Raw genomic sequence first — 15301 nt, forward strand, 5'->3', positions numbered from 1 at the left:
TACTGGGGGGTCCACTGTGTATATATGTGTGTGTGTATATATATATATATATATATATATATATATATATGGATCTTTGTGTGTGTGTGTGTATGTTCCAGCATAATTGAAATATTGAGCAATTTCAACCAACCTTGGTATACATAGAAAAGAATACTATTGGGGTAAGACATCACTGGTACCAAAGGGGGTGGGGGCATGAAGGGGTGACATAAAAATAACCAAAAATGACCGATAAATTCATAGTTTTCAAAGTTGCTGAGATGAATAGTGAAACTCCTGATGCCCTTTAAATTTATTCATATATTATCTAGCCTATATATGAATAATTAAGATAGTATGTGTATGCATACATACTGTTTAGAAAATTTTACGTGACATGCATAGAATCATGCTAACATCATGTTGCCAGTGCTGATAGTCGAAAACTGCCATAAACCGAAACTCTTGATTTATGGCGCTTATGGTTTCGTTGAATGGCGCAGATAGCCGGTTAATGGTGGCTCTGTTAGGTGTGTTATGGCGCCATAACTCTAATATCGGTACCTTATGGGACCGATAACTGAAACTTGGCCCGATATGGCACCATAAATTGCCAATTTTGTGACACTAGACAAACACCATAAACTGGATAGCCATTAACCGAGTTTGCTGTTAACCGGAGACTGCCTGTACTACATTAACTCTAAATTTCCGAAACAAATGGGGAAAATGTTTAAAGTGATAGTGGAAGATACTATAACAAAAACCAAATTTGAGGAAAAACACTAGAAATTTAGACAGATTATACAAAAGGGATGAAATAGCATTTTAAAAGAAGATGAAATACTTTAATAACAATAATAAATGGAGAAAGGACATACAAGATTGAATCTTTCAAATATTTAGGAAGAATGATGTCCAGTACAGGTTCCTTTGAATTGTAATTCAGTCTAATAAGATCAAATGAATTAATGTGCAGGATTATTAATATTTCGAAATCAAGTAGGCTGAAATTGCATGCAAAAGTTAGATTACAGTATACAGGAAGTCGCCGGGTTATGACGGGGGTTCCATTCTTGAGATGCGTTGTAAGCCGAAAATCGTCGGAAGCCGGAACATTGTCAAAAATCCTAAGAAAACCTTACTTTTAATGCTTTAGGTGCATTCAAAACTATGTAAACTGCATTCATATTGCATTTTTCATCAAAAAAAACTTTAAATATTGATTATTTTGCATTTTTGGTGTCATATTTCATCTGCCAGATCAGCATTTGTAGGCGTTGTAACTCTGGAACATGCGTCGTAACCCTGGAACATGCGTCGTAACCCTGGAAATAATTTCTGATGAATATAATTGAAAAGCGTCGTAACCTCAGGAATATCGTAAGCCAAGACCGTCGTAACCCGGGGACTGCCTGTATATGTTTGTCAAATACGATCTGCATTGCTGCAGTCATAAATTATATCTGCAAAGAAAGGAACCTTGAAAATAAATTAATAACCCATGTAACAAAAAGAGAGAGTATACTATGTATGTGTTCCCAAATTTGTGATAGAAAGGATATTTCATAATGAAAAATGACATATGCAAAACCAGGAAGAGAATGGTCTCTATATGAATATACGACCCACATGAATGATGGAAACCTATCTTTTACTTAGTAGTGTGCTCTTGAAACGAATTCCTAGCTCAGAATCCATGGAACTGGTGAATATGGATTGATATCCTGTGGCCACACTAAGTTTGTGAATTATATTTTGTTTTTATTCAAATTTACGTTTCCTGTTGAATTCAAATTTACAATATTTTACCCATAAATGATGAAGTTGGAATAAGAGTATGGAGAAAAGATTAATAATGAGCAATGAAAATACATAAAAAATTATGTATTAATCTTGTGAATTGTAGTTTAAACATACTGAATTGATATGAAAATTTGATTGAAAGATTCTGTGTAGCAACCCAAAATTTGACTATTTACCACCAAGCCATTTTAGGCTGTACTGATTATTTTTTACTTTGTGTTTCCATTTTTACTATTTTAAAATTTTGTGCTCAAGAATCAATGATTGTGACTTGAACGTATCTAGCCTCAGCTTTATTATGCTTCAGGAATTATATAATTTGCTTATTTGATATAAATTTGATGCCATAATAGACAAAATTTCCTTATTTCTCTTTTCATGCTATGGCCAACCTTATTTGGGCTGCTTAGCCTACAAAAATCATTTCATATTACAGGCAGTCCCTGGTTATCGGGGCACTCAGTTATCGGTGACCTGGTTTTATGGCGCTTGTCTAGTGCCATAACGGGACAAGTTCCAGTTATCAGCGCCGTAAGGCACCTAATGACGTGCCACAAGGGTGCTTATGTGGCGCCATAAGGATACTGATGGTATGTGTAAGGGTGCTTATGGTGCCATAAATCACTGAGTTTTGGTTAATGGCGGTTTTCGTTTATTGGCACACCCCCTATAACAAAACCACCGCCAATAATCAAGGACTGCCTGTATATACATACATATTAATGTTGAACTTTTTTACAGCCTTTTATTTCAGCACAGTATCTCATCTTTCAAACTGTGTTTTGTGTTGCATGGGAAAGTGATGGTTATTTATTATCTCATGGAACAGGTTGGGCAACCCTAACCATGATGGGTCCAGTGTTAGCAGCGCGTGTACTCTACCGAGCCTATAATGTTGTTGTTGATAAAGTTTTCTACAATGACAAGGCCCTTTGTGGAAAAGTAGGTTATGCATTGTGTTGTGTATTCAGTTTTTAATTTTTAAAAGCTTGTGAAACAGTGTTGCTTATAAATAAAGGTTATTCTGTTATTAATGCATAGACGTCTTTATTAAATTTTCACTTATGAATATTTTGAGAGCAAAACTATTTTTTTCTTCATTGTACCTCTTAATTGTTTATTCATTAAAATTAACAAATTTCTAGCGAAAGGAGTGAAGACTGATAGTATACAGTAATTTGACTATGCATATGGTGACAACCATTGCCATGCGTATTATTGCCTATAGCCCTTATGCTTCATTTGTAAGGGTTCAGTCACTTAACCATGAAAAAATGTGAGATAGAATTGTTGTACCTCTCGATCGATTTTTTATTACACTTCCTTATTTGTTAATTTTACCTTTTTTCTTTCTTCCCATCCTACTTGTCTTTTTCTGATGCACAGTTTTTCTCTTGCAACCATATTTCTTCCTTTTGTTGTTTGTCCTGGTACATTATAGTGCTAATACTTTTTACTAGAAACTTCGCATGTGAATAGCTAGAATCCGTGAATACTTAACGCCCCTTTAAAGATGCTTAGAACTTCCTATTTTGATTGTTCAAACACCAAAATACCCTGCTCAAAATTGCCTATACCAGAGTACATATTTTAATAGTTTTATCACAAAAATGCATTTAGTCATGAAAATTATATAAAAATAACATAATTAGTGGATATTTCTCTGTAAGAAAAACAGCAAATAGGTGAATTTTCCATGAACAGTGTGGATATACATTCCTCAGAAAAATCATTGACTAGGTGAAGCCGCAAATCCAGAATCGTGGTTAGTCGAGGGTACACTGTTTGCATAAAGTATACAGTAGTTAGATAGATAATTTACTGTATGTGGAACCAGTGCAGCATAAATTTGATGTGCTGTGTGTCAAATTTGGTCAGAATCACAGTACTAAATTGTGTTAGATTTAAAAGCAATTATCCATTCTGACCTTTTAAGTTGAAAGAAAGAACAAAGGATCATTCAAGGTTTCTATAGTATTTGACCTCAGTTTGCTAGTTCTTTCTCGTTACTTCTCTGTCCTGTTCCATATTTAATAATGAGGTTATTGCCAAGAAGAATCAGGTTGAAGTTATAATTCATATTGTATTGTCTCTATTCAGCATTGTTTTGCTTCTGCTGTTTCTCCTATTATCTGTACCTGCATATTAGTTCCAATTTTTTTTCATTTCCTAATACAGTGGTACCTCGAGATACGAAAGGCTCGACTTACGAAAAACTCGAGATAGGAAAGCAAATACGAAAAATTTTACGGCTCTACACACGAAAATTGTTCAAGATACGAAAAGTTGTTGCTGTAAAGTCCGAGAGTCTCCCGGACACCGATAACAATTTTGAAACTCGCGCGCCGCCAACTGAGTAGACTCGCATCCATCCTCCCGCTCTCCCATTGGTTCCTGATGTGAGTCACCGCCATGAGATCCTTCTCTCCTATTGATCAGCATCCCTCCTATGATGCATCTATGTAGTGGCGGGCTTTTTCGGCCACTCGGTAGCAGCATCGTTTCTATACGCACGCAGTATTCGTTTGTTCTAACGATTTCATTTATTAAAGTAAATTTGTTAGTGATTTCGTTGTAGTATACTTTATCGTGTTGTGTGAGAACTTTACTACATACGTACGTATACGTACTAGATAACATAATTACATACAGTATATATGTAGTCATGGGTCCCAAGAAACTTGAAATTCACGGAAAGAAGAGGATGCTTTCCTTGGAGACGAAGATGGAGATTATCAAGAAGTATGAAGCTGGTATGCGATTGAGTGTGATTGCCAAGGAACACGGCCGAAATCCGTCGACAATAGGCACCATCCTTAAGCAGAAGGATGCCATCAAAGCAGCTACACCTTCCAAGGGCGTCACTATTTTGTCCAGCAAGAGGACCCACATGCATGATGAAATGGAAAGGCTTCTTCTTGTCTGGATAAAAGACAAAGAAATCGCTGGCAATACGATAACGGAGATGGCAATCTCCCACAAGGCCAGCGCTATTTTCGGCGATTTGATTGCCCAGGCCGAAGACGACGGAGGAGAAGGGACATCAACGCCAACCCCAGACTTCAAGGCTTCACATGGGTGGTTCGAGAAATTCCATAAACGGACTGGCATCCATTCGGTGGTACGGCATGGGGAGGCGGCCAGCTCGGACACGAAAGCGGCCGAAGCCTTTAAAAAGACGTTCGACGAGATGATGATCAAGGAAGGCCACAGTTCTCAGCAAGTCTTCAACTGTGATGAGACTGGCCTTTTTTGGAAAAAATGCCTTGTCGGACGTACATCACGGAGGAAGAGAAGAACCTACCCAGGCATAAGCCAGTGGGGATTGCAAGGTGAAGCCCTTACTTGTCTATCATTCCGAGACTCCTCGAGCCTTCAAGGCCCACAAAATGCTTAAGGAGAAGCTTCCAGTGATGTGGAGGGCTAATGCGAAAGCCTGGGTAACAAGGCTTTTGTTCACGGAGTGGGTAAATCTGTGTTTCGGCCTGACAGTGAAGAAATTCTTGGAAGAGAAGCGCCTCCCTCTGAAATGCCTGCTGGTGCTGGACAATGCCCCTGCTCACCCTCCTGGCCTCGAGGAAGATATCCTAGCGGAGTATTCCTTCATCAAGGTTCTTTATCTTCCGCCTAACACCACCCCTCTCCTCCAGCCCATGGACCAGCAAGTGATATCGAACTTCAAGAAGCTGTATACGAGACATCTTTTCAAGAGATGTTTCGACATCACCGATACCTTGTGTGAATTTTGGAAGGAGCATTTCGATATCGTAATATGCATCCGACTCATCAACCAAGCTTGGCAGGAGGTTTCGAGGCAAACCTTGAATTCTTCATGGAGGAAACTCTGGCCTGATGCCGTATCCGCCCGAGACTTCGAGGGATTTGACGTAGGCGAAGCTGGTGCTGCAGATTCAGAAACAGTTGACGATACTGAAACTGTTTTGCAACCAGATCTTGATGAGATCGTTGCACTCGGCAAGTCCATGGGGCTGGTCGTCGACGAGGACGACATCAACGTCGAGGAGCACCAAGAGGAGCTTACGACGAATGACCTGAAGGAGTTGGAGGCCATGCAACATAACGTCGTTCAAGAGGAGTTCTCTAGCAGCGGTGAGGAGGAGGACGACGACTCTATAACAACGGCAGAAATTAAGGATGCTCTAGCTGCTTTTCATAAGGTGCAATCATTCGTACAAAAGAGACCCCGAAAAGGCTTACAGAGGTCTTATGCTTGCACAGTTCAGTGACTTTTGCCTGAGTCGTTTCAGGAACATTGTCAAAAGTAGGCAGAAGCAATCTTCCTTGGATAGTTATTTTTTAAAGAGGCCTTTAGTAGGAGTAGTAAGCAAAAAGGAAGAACCAAGAGGTACTAAAAAAACAGAAAGTTGAAAGTGGTGAAGAGTTGAAATTTTGTAAAAAAAAAAAAATTTTTAGTTTTAGTTTTTTGTAAAGTTAAGTGTTACAGTTTTGTTAATGTGTTTCGTAAAGTTTAGTTTATGTTTTCCTTACATTTTTTTATGTGTTTCGTAAAGTCAAGTGTACGTACGTATCTGCCGTTCGTCCTCCTCCTCTGTCGCCACTTTCGGAGATAGCCTCACTCGAAAGATAAGCTTCCACATTTTACTTTATATGTACGTATGTACGTACAGTATTTCTTGTATACCATGTACACTAATACACTTTATTTACAGGTATATTAGCAGTATATATTAAGTTAGGTATTGAATAGTCCAAATTGTTGTAGTATTTCATTGTTTATAGGTCAATTTAGCTTTATTATGAAATTTACTGGGGTGTTTTTGGAGGGCTTGGAACAGATTAGCCATTTTACATGTAAAATGCGGTCCAAGGTACAAAAAGCTCATGATACGAAGGCCGCCTCGGAACGGATTAATTTCATATCTCGAGGTACCACTGTATACTTTTCTTCATCTTACTTTTCTTCCAAATTTTAGTCTTTATTTCTTTGAATCTCATCAAACATTCATATAGCTGCTGCTTTTTTTGGCAGTTGAGAAAAAAGAAGTGGAGTAGAGAGGTTATATTTTTGGTTTACTGGCCTGCCTCAACTAATGTTTACCCTCCTGGTAGGTAATGATGTAGCAACTGTTTTTTTTTCCTCCATTATTTTTTTTGCTTCTAGTTTTACATCACAGGCCAGAAATTCTGGCTGATGGGAAAACATTGATTGTATTTCTTGGGCTTTTGTGGCTTTTTGGTATATTACTGTCTTTGTTTTGTATAGACTGCAACATTTAATAAGGCAATTTCTTAAACTAGATACTATTAGCAGGACCGTTTGTCATTGACTAAACATTAAGCCACACAAAATGCCTGATTTGTTAAGGTAAAGTATTTTTTTTTTTAAAGATCAGTGTCTCAAGTTTAGTGACTGCCTATTGACCTGATGAAAGCATATGTTAAGCACAGGAATAGGAGAGAAGTAAATAGGAACAAGAAATATTTGGTTTAAGATGTTTGTTCCTATATGTAAGGTAAGACTAAACCTAGGTAGTCAAGGAGTGTTCCCAGTGGAAACTTCAGAACAACCCTAAACTTACGCTACCTGATCCTTCTCCCCAAGCTGGTCTTTCTTTCTCCTCTACAGTTGAGGCTAAAATGCATATGACATTCAATTCCTTTTTGTCTTTCTTTAATTCTAAAAGCCACTTGTTTTGCTCAGTCATCTTGGAAACAAAGAAAGGAAATTAAAAATTGAAAAATTGTGTGGCATAGTTTCCGAGAAAACAAATGACCTCCCTATTGCAAAACACTTTATTCAATTTATGGTTACCATGAAATTTTACTTTTCAGGTGATTATGATAACTGGAGCGAGTTCTGGCCTAGGTGAAGCAATGGCTCATGCTCTGTATAAGCGAGGTGCACGTTTGATACTGGCTTCTCGCAGTGTTGATAAGTTGACCAAGCTTAAGGATACACTTCTGAAATCATATGTAGTAAGTCAAAAGAAAATTGCATTCTACTCGTTGTTCTGTCATTGATTATGCCTTCTGTTCTCTTTTTTTTCTGTATAATGAACATTTTAATGAGCCGAATGGTAAAATGTAAGGGAATAATATAAACAAATACTCCTTTAGATATTTGTTAGTGAGTACAGTATACTAGATACAGATTGTTGCTTTTAATTTTTCAGTGCAGAAATTTCTTACCTTAAGATTTTTTTTCTAGTTAAATTGAGAGTCTTTTGTCTTCACTTTCCAATAGTATTTATGATTAGTGAATGCATAGTACTACAAACAAAGGAGTATTTAGATGATGAGTGAAGCATTCTCTACTAGAGAGAAATGTCACTTCTATACTTTGATTTTCTAGCTGTGCAACTCCGTAGATCCTTGACCCTTTGCTGTCATTAGGGGCTTAGAGGATGTCAGCTTAGATCTAGGCAATGTACCAGTTCTTTGATGAATTTAGACATCAAAACCCTTGAAGCCTTGTATGTCAGCTGCTGACCTAACAAATTGTAACCAGGCCTTTATTTTTTTTCCATTTAGTACCAATTTCACTTTTTCATGTATGTGTCGTGTCGAAATAGTCTTTACAATAAAGAATCAAGTAATTTCGATTATGGAAAATTCTGCTAGTGAAACTTTGATGGAAGATAGAATTGGATAGCGTGCCTCTCCACCCATTACACTAGAGTACCTGAAATGGCCAAGCAAGAGGGAACAATAGAAAAAAAAACTGCGAATACACGAATTTCCCACAAATAATGGGTAGATATGGTCCATGGAGAAATCCACGAATGTCGAGATGGGGGAGGCATCCACTGTACCAGTAGCAGGATGTAATCTTTGCAGCTCCAGTTTATCAGCCTCTGTTTTTCATTGTTTAAATTTGTAGGATCTTCTGCTTCTGCTGCTGCTCAAAGCTTTCTTTTAGTTGTGTCAGTAACTTGGTCACTGCTTGCTGTTTTCATTTATCTCCATTTGAGTAGGAGGCTTGGGTGCTCTTACTCTCTTTTTTTTTTTTAGATTCTCCTTGAACTCCTTCCTATCAGTCCAGGTCTTGCATCCACTCTCTACAAAGTAGAATTTATAAACAACTATTTTTTTCAGATTACATTACCAGTCTAGTTTTGTTCATTTTAGCTTTTCATATTCTGCCAAAATGGCCTTTTCTTGTTCCTACTAGAATTTTTTAAAGATTAACAAGCATCATAGTGTGAAAGAAGAAGCTTAGACCATTAGCTTAGGTCCACCTATAGGCCTACAAACTGGGACTCCCACTCCTCTCTTTGATTGTACTCACAACTAAGCTATTGTGTGTACTTGCCACTTGTGCCTTCAATTGCAATGATGTTAAGGCTAATGACTTGCTATTGAAAGATATGATGCTGCTGATTGGAATAGCTCTTAGTGTAACAAGGTCCATCCTCCTTGTCACCTAGAACAGTATAGTATATTGGTCTTAAGAGGAGCTCTTTCCCACTTCTTTTTACCCCCAGTTATAAAAGGTCAGATAGGAGGAGAACTAAGTTCTTCCCATGAAACTCATGATCTTTATCCAGAGAATCACACTTTTTTATTCATGAAGAACTGTCCTTTTAGTATTTGCAGTACATTCACCATCTTCCTCATTCCACTCCACCTTATTTGACCTCCTTTATTCCAAAGTTATTGATTAAAAGTTTATATTCTGGCCTTTTTACCATACTACTTTAGCAGCAGCATCTCATCTTGGATTTATGACAGCATCATTTTATTGGTTCCTGTCCTCAAAGAAACAGTCAAATAGAGTACTTTTAAATTTTTTCTTGACCACCTATGGGCCAGCTCAGAAACATGGTTTCCAAGCACTTTACAAGAGGGAAACAGCCTGTCTTGAATCAGTACCACCTGGTTGGTGACAGGTCTGAAGAATTTAAAATTTCACCCAAGGTTTCTGTAATCTCTTCTTATTCAAACCATTCCAGCATTGGTCTTTTTCACCCAGTTTACCCTACCCAAAATAGGTGGTTGGAGGTTGAAGGCAAAGACTGTTGTTATTTCTAAGGACGCTGTCTTTCATCAACACTATGCTTTGCTGTCCTCAGCTGTAACATCTTAAAACATAAATAGATCATGAAAGAGTATTTAATATGTTGCATGTTACTGTTTATTTGATTAAAATATTCAACTCATATTTTGGAGGACAATATAACTGTACATTTCCTAAAGAATATTGATATATATATATACATATACTGCACATAACTTTCTTTTATTGATGTCTGAAATTTGAAATATTAAATAAAAATTTAACTGGCATATTGCTAAATAGTACGTAGTGCTTTCCCAAGATTTTACTTAAAATTGTTGAGAGGTTTAATTTGCTATTGTAAATTAAAATTTTGCAAACTAGCAGGGTGTAATTTAGCATAGTTGAAATGAAACTTAAACTTTCTCATTTTATGATTGAATCCTGGTTTTGGGATATCTGTAACTTAATTCTTATGACCAGCTATCCAGAAACCTCTTTGCTCTGTTGGTTTCAGACAGAGCTCTCTGCTCTCTATTGGATAATTTTCAAATTGTGTGTTAAGTAAGTTAAACTATTTTATACTGCCTGTGTTCTCTTTCATGTACACAGGTCACTTTCTAGAAAGTTTTTGATTAGCAAATCTTTTGATTGAGTTTTCTGTTTGATGTATGTATTGTTCTCTGGATCTCTGACCTCGAAAAAGCAAAATGAGCACTGTGCTCATTCAGCTGTCTCAGAGCAATTTGTTCTGTCATGTTGAAAAAATTTCCATAGAGATGACGTAACAGCAAACTGAAAAACTTGAACAGATTACCGTATACAGCACTAGCCCAGCCATGGTTCATAATTGTCTTTGGCACCAGTGTCTCAGTGCATGCAAATGGGTTTTGGTATAGCTGATGCATTATTTCAAGATTTTGATAGTATGTATATTGAGTGTAGACTTATGCAGCAGATAAAGGATACTTACAACACTTCTTATATAATAGAAAAAACATTATGCAGAATATGGAATAACCTTTTATTGCAGACTTGCATTATGTGAAAACACCACATGAAGATGACATACCAAGTTGAACAAAATAAGAATAGATTAAAGATTCAAACAACCTTAGCATATTATTACCATTTATGAAGTAACACAAACATGTTGGCTTATGATAGTCTTTGTATAGTAAGATTTACCAATACAGGAGTGAGGGTTTTACTAGTATAGGTATGTTTTTATTATACGTACTTTGGTTCATGACTGAGTAATATTTAGCTTAAATATATTTTCTATGGGGCAGGGTGGACCTATGAAAAATACAACCTTCGGCCTTAAGGATGCAATTCTGAGACTTACTTGAAAAAACACTGTTTTCAGCATGGGGAAATATATTTTTATATTATTTTCTTCCCTTTACCTTTGTTTATATTTTTGTGTGCTATTGTTAATGGTTTGGCAAACCACAAATATTTGTAGAGGGACTGAATTGTAAATAGAATAATGATATAATACTATATGGTTCTTTGACTACTGTACCCAAGCCTTTTACATAATTTGAATTTTGTTTCCAAAGTGTTAGTGTTAACAGTTGTGGTATGTGCATGGAGGTCTAAATATTTTCATGTACTACTGTACAGTAAACTCAACCAATCAGTACATTTTTCCTCCAGCTGCCATTAAATAAGTATTTGAATAAAAAATGATTGAGAGAGAGAGAGAGAGAGAGAGAGAGAGAGAGAGAGAGAGAGAGAGAGAGAGAGAGAGAGAGATATTTTTACTCCTTTTTTTTTAAGAATTGCTGAATTCATTTGCTGTTTGCCATTCCAGAGACACTTTCTTTTTTCTTTAAGCAGACAAATAAATCTACTGTAGGCCTTAATAGCCAGTCATCCAATTTTACCACCCTTCCCCTGTGTGTGTGTGTGTGTGTATATACGTACATTAAGCTCCTGTGCTACCTGCTACTCAGCAGTCCTCCCCTCAGTCCCTTCCATGTTCCCCATTTCTGAGATATAACTTTGACAGTGACAGTGAGTGTATGAGTGCTTAAATTTGCTAACAAAAGGAAAACAAAAAGAAAATATGGACCATATCAGAGATTACCATATTTCCCAGCATCAAAGATACTCTGACCTCAAAGAAACAAAAAGAACAAACATAAAAATAAGGTGGCAACACTCAGGAATTGATGGCTTTTTATTTTGGTTGGTGCCCTGCACAAATTCAACTGTCTCAGTACGTTGATAATTGCAGTTTTTTCAATTTATCTTAAAAATACTTTGTTTTATGTTTTGTCAAGAAGTACATTGATTGTAATATTAAATAAGCATATCTGAAGTGGACTACCTGTGAACAGAAAAACTTTATCAGACTACAAAGCAACATATATGGTATAAATGGCCCAGCCAGGTTGCATCAGAACTTTTCTTGGCCAATAGTGTTTTAGGTTGTGCATGTGTGAATGTTTACATACAAATATGCATTGTGTTGAGATAAACTATGCAGTTCTATGCGTTTGCTTGCCTGTCCCTTTCTTTGTTTGGGATATGCTTTAAACAAAAGGAAAGATTTTGTATTGGGGTGGTAAGCAAATGACAAATTCTATATAAAATAAATTTTTTTACACACACACATACACACACACACAGATATTGCTTATTGATAACAAATAACATAATGAGAGTTCAGGATATAAACATGGCATTTTAGATGGATTTCTTTCGTGCATCTGGAAAGTCATAAACAGCAACCCTTTGGCTCCTTGGTCAACTGTTGAGACTTTTTGTGACTGCAAATGTTGCCATGAGTTTTTGGCAAACTTGTCATTTTTACCTTTTATTTTTGTCAAATTCCATTTTAAACACAATACCACAACACCATAACCAGCTTTTGTGCTGTATTGGGTGATTTGTGAAGTGTTCAGTAGGCTCTCTTTGAGTTCTTTGTCAGTATTTTTTTTTTTAAATAGTGACAGAATACTACCAGTGGTCATTTCATCAAGACTGCATATATTTGCTATATCTGCTCTTACAAGACCCCTGACAGGCTCTTACAATGTTGAGGCTGTATTCAGGAATTCTCTAAAAATATTTTTTATGCTATTCTTGACAAGGTAGATAAATAATACATAGTAGTGTGCTTATACTTTTTCTAATGATCCCTTGTACTTTTTTAGCCACCGGAACTTCACATGCCCTCAGTAGTACAGCTAGACTTGGAGGATCTTAACAATATAGCTGTTGTGGCAAAGGAGCTCATAAGAGTCCATGGACATATTGACGTACTCATTAATAATGCTGGGATATCATACAGAGGTGCCGTAGTAGACACTGATATAAGTGTAGATATCAAGCTCATGGTCATCAACTATTTTGCTCAAGTTGCTCTAACTAAAGGTAAGTACTGCAGCTCCATGTCTTGGCACTAGTATATAAGTAATAATACAAACTGAAAACTTATTACATAAATACTTTCTTAAGACAGTACCATGTCCCAAAAGGGGGCCCCCTTGTTTTAATTGTTGAGATAACTTCCATTAGTAGTCAGCAACAGTTGTTTGTACTTTACATAATGTTGTTTCATATCTAAATTTTCAGTTTACAATTTGAGTTTTTCAGTATTTTGGAGTTGTATGTGTATATGGTGTTTGGTATTTATTTTTTTAAATATACTGTTATGGCAGATGGATGTTTTCATGCGATTGGTTTTCATAAAGAGATACAGGTTTGTCCTAGATGATATTGTATAGTTCTTAGTATTTCTCTCAAAATTATAATGTGTATTTACGTATTACATAGTATTAAATCTTATTGTATTTCTATTTTGCCCAGTATTTTTATTGTGATTTTTGGGAATTTTGCTCATATTGTTAGGAAAATTTTAAGAGTTGACATAGATTTCGGCTTTACCACAGTCCTTAGTAGGAGAAAAGATACTTGGGGTGAGAAAAGATACTTGGTATATGAGACCTTATGTACATACAGTTAGGCTTTTAGTAACATGATTTCTTTCAACAGAGGAGAGATGAGTGTATGTAACTTGGAGATATAGGGCTTGTCAACTGGGACCTAGCCATATGTGAGAGGAGTAGGAACTTTGCTTGCTACCAGAAACAAGGGTATACATTACAGGCAGTCCCCGGGATACGACGGGTTCAGCTTACGACGCCTACAACGCTCATCTGGCAGAAGAAATACGACACCAAAAATGCAAAATAATCAATATTTGAAGGGTTTTTTTTATGAAAAATGCAATAAGAATGCAGTTTACACCCAAAGCATTAAAAGTAAGGTTTTCTTAGGATTTTTGGTGATGTTCCGGCTTACGACGATTTTCGGGTTACAACGCATCTCAAGAACGGAACCCCTGTCGTAACCCGGGGACTGCATGTAGATGGGATATAGCATTATCGGCGCTTTCGGTTAATGGTGATTTGGTTTTATGGCACTTGTCTAGCCCCATAAAATCGGCAATTTATGGCGCCAAAATGGCAGAGTTTCGGTTATCGATGACATTAGGTGCCGATAATATTTATGGCGTCATAATATACCTAACAGAGATGCCATTAACCAGTTATTGGCACCATTAACCAAAACTTAGCCATAAATTGCAGTTTTGGTTAATGGCGGTTTTTGCTTATCAGCTCCCCGCGGAGAACGGAACCCCCGCTGATAACCGGGGACTGCCTGTACAGTAATCCTCACCTTTGTAATCATGTGATGTGCAATTTTTTGTTGAATGAGAATTAGTATCAAGAATTAAATACAGGCAGTCCCCGGGTTACAACGGGGGTTTGTTCTTGAGACACGTAAGCCAAAAAGCATCGTAATCCAGAGCATCAAAAAAAAACCTAAGAAAACCTTACTTTTAATGCTTTGGGTGCATTAAAACTATATGGCACCATCTACCAAAACTTATGCCATAAGGGCCATTAATTGTAGAGTTTCGGTTAATGGCGGTTTTTGTTGAATGAGAATTAGTATTAAGAATTAAATACAGGCAGTCCCCGGGTTACGACGGGGGTTCTGTTCATGAGACGCGTTGTAAGCCAAAAATCATTGTAAGCCAGAACATCATAAAAAATCCTAAGAAAACCTTACTTTTAATGCTTTGGGTGCATTAAAACTATGTAAACTGCATTCTTATTGCATTTTTCATACAAAAAAACTTCAAATATTGATTATTTTGCATTTTTTGTGTCATATTTCTTGTGCCAGATGAGCATTGTAGGCGTCGTAACCCTGGAACATACATCGTAACCCTGGAAATAATTTCTGATAAATATAATTGAAAAGCGCCTTATCCTCAGAACGTCATAAACCGAACCCGTCGTAACCCGGGGACTGCCTGTACTGATTAGTAATAAGTTCATTCTAATAGTCTCTACAAACACAATTGTTGAACAGTAGTAGTATGTAATGGGATTGGAGTTGTAAATGGATCTCATTGAAAACAAGTGTTTACAAACAGTAAGACAAAGGAGTCAGAAAAAATTACTTTTAGAATTGATAGTAGAAGTTATTAATTGAATTTGGATTTGTGTA

The 15301-nt window shown here is 36.7% G+C and overlaps 1 protein-coding gene across 2 annotated transcripts in view; it reads left to right on the forward strand.

Moving 5' to 3' along the window:
* The window catches only part of LOC135219969 (dehydrogenase/reductase SDR family protein 7-like), a 65360-nt gene that overhangs the window by 25553 nt on the left and 24506 nt on the right, over positions 1-15301 (forward strand). For both annotated transcript variants that reach the window (XM_064257218.1, XM_064257219.1), the window contains 3 exons: positions 2618-2730; positions 7603-7746; positions 12934-13153. In XM_064257218.1, the coding sequence (XP_064113288.1) occupies positions 2618-2730; positions 7603-7746; positions 12934-13153 (477 nt within the window). The remainder of the gene's footprint in view (positions 1-2617; positions 2731-7602; positions 7747-12933; positions 13154-15301) is intronic.

Source organism: Macrobrachium nipponense, chromosome 1 (assembly GCF_015104395.2).
Source record: "Macrobrachium nipponense isolate FS-2020 chromosome 1, ASM1510439v2, whole genome shotgun sequence".
NCBI classification, from domain to species: Eukaryota; Metazoa; Arthropoda; class Malacostraca; order Decapoda; family Palaemonidae; genus Macrobrachium; species Macrobrachium nipponense.